The following is a 7,696-nucleotide window of genomic DNA, read 5'->3' on the forward strand; positions in this document are numbered from 1 at the left end:
TCAAAACCTTGAAAACTTGAAAAGAATAAAGCGGCGGCGGCGGGGGGGGGTGGATAAAAATCGATCAATGTACGATTGGGACAGAAGACCGTTCACAGGGTGATACCTTGTGTTGATATCTTCGATCCAGTGAGTGGATGATGATTTATTCAGATTTGTGAAACAGTGCTGGATATCCCTGAAGAACGTTCCAATTCAATCAATTTATTTCTTCGATGTCTATTTTTGAGATGAAGTCGACTGCGATTATCGGTTTTGTTTACCTATATCAAGAACCTTTTAAATGCCATTATACCCTCCAATCAACGATCAATATTATCTTTATTCCTATTATCCAAACGCTTATGTTTGCATTCCCCTCAATGTGCGTATACGTAATTCTTTTCATCACAACTCGACATGAGGCCGTTTGTAAATGGACCAAGTAGATTCGTTACCCGCGGACCATGTTTAAGTCCTAAATCTATTTAACTGGTAATGTCAACAGCTTTCAAATCTATGTAAGGATCGCTTGACTGCAGACGGGTAAACGAACTACACAAATTTAACACTTTCACCGAACAGTAAAATTTGTTTGCAGAGAATCAAATGCTACGCTCTTGGCTATGGACCGGATTGTATAGAAAAGAAAAGCAATTTGCTTTTCAAGCTTTGTTCGCGTTCTTCGTTGCCATAACAACCAAGTGGTTTTTTATTAAGCATTTTAACAGTGGTGATCTACTACGGACAATCTGTCATTCACAAACAGCAGGTGCGTTTCATTTCTGGTCCTGCCAAAATTTAATGAACAATTGACAAGCAAGAATTTACGAATTATTTATGGACGGATTTTGGTGAACCTGAATGTCTTAGGTAGCCTACGCTTTTGGGAGTAATACTGCCGATCATTCAAATCCAATTTGGTAAACTTGTTCCACCTGTTGGCTATAAAACACTTCGGTATATCTAAATATAATATACACGGTGCTGTTCAATACGCAGAAATTCGTCTTACAATATTAACCTATATTTTACCATTCACCGTCAATTTTTCGATTTTGATGACGTGGGATTTCACAAAGTTCGATAAAATTACTGGCTATCATGATTTCATTTTAGTTGTTATTTTACGTACTGTGATGAACTAATTCATAGAAGGCACATCGCCGTGCTGATTCTACTTTCGGGCAATGGATCATTGCGGAACACATTGTGTAACATTTGCATCACAGTAAAAGGTACGTAATGTTCGAAATATCTTCCTAGTTACGTGTTATGTATGTATGTATGTATTTTAGATCCTCCTGCAAGCAGGAACTCGCGAAGAAGCCATCATTGGCTTATCATAGCCTCAAGCTGATCGAAGTCACTCTCTTAGATTCATATTAAACGTCCATGATTATGAATTGTCAATTGTCAACAACTCTATAACTAGACGAGTGTAACATTAATCTTTGAGTGACTCGAACTCGTTACCTTATGATGGTATGATGTATGATGGTCTCAGTGGATAGAATATCAGAATTAAATACCATTAATCACCAGCCTAGTTTCTCTTTTGGGTTAGTATTAGAGTTAGAGGTTAGGGAAGGAACCTAACCATAACTAAATTTAACCTCTTGACTTATAATCCTATACCCACAACACAAATCGATCAGGTCAAAATATCAATAGGTGATCAATAGAACTTGGTTCAGCCTCAGTTATTGGTCTTTCAAGATTGCTATAACTTTTCAAGCGATTCCCAATTATGGGGGTGGGGGGGGGGGGGTTGAGTGGGTTACATTTCAGAATAAAACGGTCTCAATAGTCCTAAGGATAAACAACTTTCAGCGACAGGCCTTACAATTGTTATTGGCGTTTGTACATAAAGCAACCAGTGAGTTTCTGGCACTTTGCTGGTAATATAATGACCTTTAATGCCATTCGCTGCTAGCGATTTTTTAGTGACAGTTCTTTTTTCCGATTACCATTTGAGGAGTACTAGTCATGTATAGGTGACCTTTTTAAACTAACATGAAGTTACCTATACGTGTTTATGACTCTAATGGACCAGATCAACAGATAACCTGACATAGTAACGCTCTAAATACAAAGGGCAGATCAGGACTGCTATCTGTTCAGAAACACCTATAAGAATTCAAAGTCCTCCGATATTTGCTAAAGTTGATGCGAACACGTCATAACGACATGATCTAAATTGACATTTATTTACTCGATGGCAATACCATAGCGTTAATGTAGGCTGTATAAAGTAACGTGTGCACGGACTTTTGCATACAATGTTTGGCTTAGTAACGGTTATAGTTGGTTTACAGACTATTAGTTAAAAGAAGGAACTGTCGAGAAAGAACGATAACCTAAAATGAGACATATACCGGTACTCTACATTTGGAAGTGGCAAACACGGCAGAGTTCATTTCTTATCTTATAGTATCTTATCTTATAGTATCTTATCTTATTGTATATTTGCACGTGAAAAAACAAAATAAATCAAATCAAATCAAATCAAATAGTTGCAAGAATAAGGATGCAGTGAAGATAACTAGTATCTTGTTTAAATTTCGTTGTTTTCTTGCGTAAACAATTCTCTCTGCTGTATCCCTGTAAAGTCTTATAAACTGTCAACTTACTTTGAGTAGGCAAACTATACGATACAAAATAATGTCTAGTAAGGTTTGACATTAGGCTAGACCTCACCACGGACTAATGTGTTGGTAAGTGATTGTCTTCTCTGTTTGTTTTTTAACATAACATTACAAATGTATTGTAAAAAACAACATCTTGTCTGTTATATTTGTCCACTTTTGTATAATATGAAAGATTTATGTGCATTCGTTCTGTATTTTAGCTTCTAACTACACGAAACGTTTATCGTCACTTTGGCTAATGTTTTATGCATAAACGGTAGGGCCTTTAAAAATATAATATATACACATAGAAAGATAGATTGGTAGGCATAGATAGATAGATAGATAGATAGATATATAGATAGACAGATAGACAAACACACAAACAGACAGATAGATTGATCGATATATATAGATAGATATATATATAGGTATATATAGGATATAGAGATATAGATATATAGATATTTAGATATATATATATATATATATATATATATATATAGAAATAAATTATATACTGATGGTGCATTTAAAAATCAGGAGAATTGAGGTGATGAAAGGCATTTTAGAATTCGTTGAGAAGATAAGCGAGTGACTTATACCGATATATGAAGGTTAAGTGTCTCGAATGTATGTGTATGTGTCTGTGTGTCACTTTAAGAATCCACAGTTATTTTCTTTATTATTTATTTTTTTAATCGTTTTTTCGTGTTTTTATCTTAACGAGTTCATTCATTATTTTTCTCTTTTGTTTGTTCTTTCCGCAGTGTTGCTATTTAACTAAACGAGCAATGATTTCTCGATTAGTAACGGTTGACGTCAGCCACCGGGATCGATACGGAAATGTTTATTATAGTTCAGAAGGACTAACCAGAGTAGCCGCTAACTTCGACACAGAGTGACGTTATTAAAAAACACAACCTTATATTACGGACACAGTTTACGCGAAAGGACGACACGGCAGTACATACGTTTAACTGGATCTGAGTAAAGAAAATGTTATGTTGTATACTCGGCTGAAGGATTAACTTCTACTTCTTTGGTGAATTGGGATGCTTTGCAATATTGTCAGAGGATTCCACACCTCTTTAAATCGTATTTGTTTGATTCCCTCAATTTTGCTTTAAATTTGTTTTAAGTTAATATTAGTCACATGGAATCTTCCTAAATGAATTTTATTCGTTAACGTATCTTTTTTAATTAATTTGGCTTTAACCTTTCAGCCTGAATCTAAATTGACAATCTGCAGCAGGACAACTTACAAAACACAGTGTATCTAACCCTCCATTACTTTCGGTTGTTTCATCAAGGGACTAGCTGTTGCTAAAGCCTTGCGATTGAGTATCAAGCGCTTTAAAATTCATAAAACGCCGTGTCGTTTCCATCCTTCGCTCTGTGGAGTTGCATCCAAGGAGCGTATTAAAGTTAAAGACAACATTACAAGGTAATAATATCTTGATTTTTGGTTGAATATGTTGATTTGTTGTGTTGGCTGCTATAGTAACCCTTTCCCCAAACAACGGAATATCAATGAAAATTGAAAAAAAAACCGAATACATAAAATTTATAATATTTTTGGCGAGATAAAGTTCAATAACTTGTTGATTTTTATGTAACGTTATGAATAACCGCTGAGAGCAATTGAACACGTATCCTTGGTGCAGTTATTACGCCATGTCCTTGCGCTATGGTTAATCGATCATTATATGCCTAACTCAGTTTGTATACACGTACAGAAAGGATGATATGTAGTATATCTTGATCAAATATTAAAACATCCTTGACTAATTCCATCCAATAAATGAACACAAAGATTATGTTCTGAGCTTATACGCTATCTGCATCAGTATACACCATGTCACTAGCCGCCGATACCGAAGAAAAGGCGTATAAACATAATAAACGCGCGGGAAGGTTGTTAGCGCAAGAACTCGATGCACAGAGAGATATGGAGCGAATGCACTTGGAAACAATACGCAAGGAGAAAATTCGATTGCAGAAGGAACTGGAAAAAGTTCGTAATAAGGGACAGTACCTTGTTGGACGGAAACCTCCCACAAAGGGTACTCGTCTCCTACAATCCCGTTATGCTTCTCAATCAAATATTGATCCGAGTCAAAGTTTAAATGTTGACTCGTCGGATAGACACCTAACAACGTCTCCCGTGAATAGACAGTCGGGGTTACCGCGGTTACAGTCTGGTCAAGTTATCGAGGAATCGGCTTTGGAGACCGAGTATCGCTCTAGAAAAAACGGTTACGATCAAGTTGTCAATAAAAAACAACTCAACCACCAAAGGCAGAGGATTGAACTCGAAATGGAACAGAATTACTTGAACGCTAGGGTGGAACAATTCACGAGATCTTTGACCCCGCAGACTTTACACAAATCACCACAACCGGAAGGGAAGGGTGTGGAGAAGGAAGAGGGGCAGGTTTCATATGAAGAAATAATCACTCTGAATGGAGACGATGGAAATAAGTCAATGAAAAGTTCATCTTCAATCGACTCTTTGAAACCTAAGCGGAAAAAGTCACGACAGATGACCATTGCTGACTATGATGTCAATCAAGCCAAAACTTCTGTTGCTAAGAGACTGCTCTCCGAGGGCGAAGACAACCGAACGACCGGCGGGCAAGGAGTTGTTCCTTCTCTCGTGAACAATAAAAAGAAACTTTTGCGTCGACGCTCGACGCAAATTGGTCTTGTGAATCGCGATGAAGTGAATAAATATGCACAATTGGAAAGTCAAAACTCTTCCTCCGTATCGCAAGGTAACGTTCCCGACGAAGAACAAACCAAGGAAAGGAAATACAAGGATAAGAAAGAAATGAACAACAGAGACAGTGAAGTCCAACTAAATCTGAAAGGTGTCGGAGCAAATACGCGAAGACAAGTCTTACAAATTATAGAAAATCCCGACTTGCAATTCGATGACGATCGTTACGCACCTGACGGTGAACTACGGACAGTTCATATGTTACCTGACCAGGAGGAGGCCTTTGAGGAAGCCAGACATGCTCGGTATCTTAGATGGAGGAACCCCAAAGAAATGGCAAAGGAAAAGGAATTGAGCGTAGGTGATATTTTCGCCAAAGACTCTAGCGGTCGATACATTCCTGACGCGGCGAGGGAAGACGGTCAGACGGTAAATGCATGAATATTTATGTATGATTCATGAATAATTCAGTACGGAAGAAAGAACATTATCTCTTACTTATAGTGTCACGCTGAACAGATACAAGTTAGTGATAAAAAGAAACCACGACTCTTCGTATAGTTATATATGTTATTTACTTGATTTCTTTATATTTTTTATCATACGTAAAACACCCCTAAATTTAGTTCAAAAAGAAAACTAACGTTCAGTGTTATTTCAGTCGAGCGGAATAAATGAAGATTGTCATGAATGATTTAAACGATCATTTCCTTACCATGCATTATGAATTGGATTAGAGTTATCATCACGAAAACACAAGGTATGGACGAGTTGTGTGTGCTTGTGTTCATTTCACGATTCCTTTTGAGCATGCGCAATTATAGTTCATGGTTCAATGTCTTGTAAATATAACTGTAAAATGAAATTGCATTATATCATTTGAAAGACAATTAATTATTATTGTAGTTCTTGTTATGAATAATACGCCCGACCCAATAACAAAACACAACAAGAAATATGTAATATGTAAAGTGTCCATTCACTCCCTCGTCCACTCGCTCCCTCGTCCACTCGCTCCCTCGTCCACTCGCTCCCTCGTCCACTCGCTCCCTCGTCCACTCGCTCCCTCGTCCACTCGCTCCCTCGTCCACTCGCTCCCTCGTCCACTCGCTCCCTCGTCCACTCGCTCCCTCGTCCACTCGCTCCCTCGTCCACTCGCTCCCTCGTCCACTCGCTCCCTCGTCCACTCGCTCCCTCGTCCACTCGCTCCCTCGTCCACTCGCTCCCTTGTATTTTGTTTCTCAGATTTGGTCAGGATACTCTTAATAGCCACCCAAGACCCCAGATGACGTTTTCTCATAAATTTAAAGCCTTGTTCTATCAAATGTTCGGCCTGAAAACTGACAAATAGATAATAACATTACCCATTATAATTTGCTAGTAATGCATTAGTGTACGATGTTTCTCAAATTGGGTCAGGATGCTCTTAATAGCCACCCAAGACACCAGATGATGTTTTCTCATAAATTTTCAGTTTCATCTATCAAATTTTAACCGTAAAAACTGATAAAATAAAGCGTAACATTACGATCAAACTTTATTATTAATTATGTTGTTTTCGCTAATATAGGGATGCATACTAACAATATTATACCTGGTATCACTGTCGTATTAAAGCATTTCTTTCCGAGCTCGGAAACAAATTTCTGTCATTAACATATGGTAATCAACTTTTTAGGATTCTGACGTTACCAAAATTTATGATTTCAGGCCTAAACTTTGATAGAAGCCCGCTTTTAAATTAGTGGTAAATCCTTCACTTGGACCCTGGATGACCATGAAAGTCATTGTGATCAAATCTGAAAAATTCGATATTTAGCCTTTAAATTTTGTAAGGCTATATAGCCTTATGAATTCCTCAATTTTTGCCCCAAATCGCGAAAACAACATAATTTAATAGTGAATTTTTATCGTAAAGGGAGGGTAAAGCGCTATGCACGTCTTCCAAGCACATGACGCCTTGGAATAAAGGCTCATCCGTGACTACCTGAATGAATCGTGAAACAAATCTTCCAGCGCTATCTTTCAAATCATGTGCACTTTACTATGCCATTGGTTTTCTTGGAATTTAACCAAAATTGATTTTTAGCAAGATCAATAAAATTATTTATTGAAGTTAAGTCTATGATGAAATTACACGAGTTTAAAATATTAATTAGGACGCAACAATATAGTTTTGTTCTGGTGGCCATGTTTCCTTTTGACACTGTAAACTTATAGCAAACCATATGTAACTTTTCCCGTTAATTGTCATTCCCATTTTATAACATCTATACATATATTTACATACAATATGATATTTGGAGCTAGCATAGCTAAGCCTTTTTGACAGAACACCACATGTAGATAAATCTTATTTAGTTCT

At 37.2% G+C, this 7,696-nt stretch overlaps 1 protein-coding gene across 2 annotated transcripts; it reads left to right on the forward strand.

Moving 5' to 3' along the window:
• Positions 1-386: 386 nt before the first annotated feature.
• Positions 387-6,340, forward strand: LOC139964025 (uncharacterized). 2 transcript variants are annotated; one of them, XM_071965325.1, is made up of 2 exons: positions 387-1,217; positions 3,380-6,340. In XM_071965325.1, the coding sequence occupies exon 2, from the start codon at positions 4,468-4,470 to the stop codon at positions 5,770-5,772; it is 1,305 nt and encodes a 434-aa protein (XP_071821426.1). In that variant the 5' UTR covers positions 387-1,217; positions 3,380-4,467; the 3' UTR covers positions 5,773-6,340. The 2 variants fall into 2 exon arrangements, with proteins under 2 accessions (XP_071821426.1, XP_071821427.1); XM_071965326.1 differs by lacking the exon at positions 387-1,217 and adding an exon at positions 2,536-2,696.
• The last annotated feature ends 1,356 nt before the right edge of the window (positions 6,341-7,696 follow it).

This window comes from Apostichopus japonicus, chromosome 22 (assembly GCF_037975245.1).
Source record: "Apostichopus japonicus isolate 1M-3 chromosome 22, ASM3797524v1, whole genome shotgun sequence".
NCBI classification, from domain to species: domain Eukaryota; kingdom Metazoa; phylum Echinodermata; class Holothuroidea; order Aspidochirotida; family Stichopodidae; genus Apostichopus; species Apostichopus japonicus.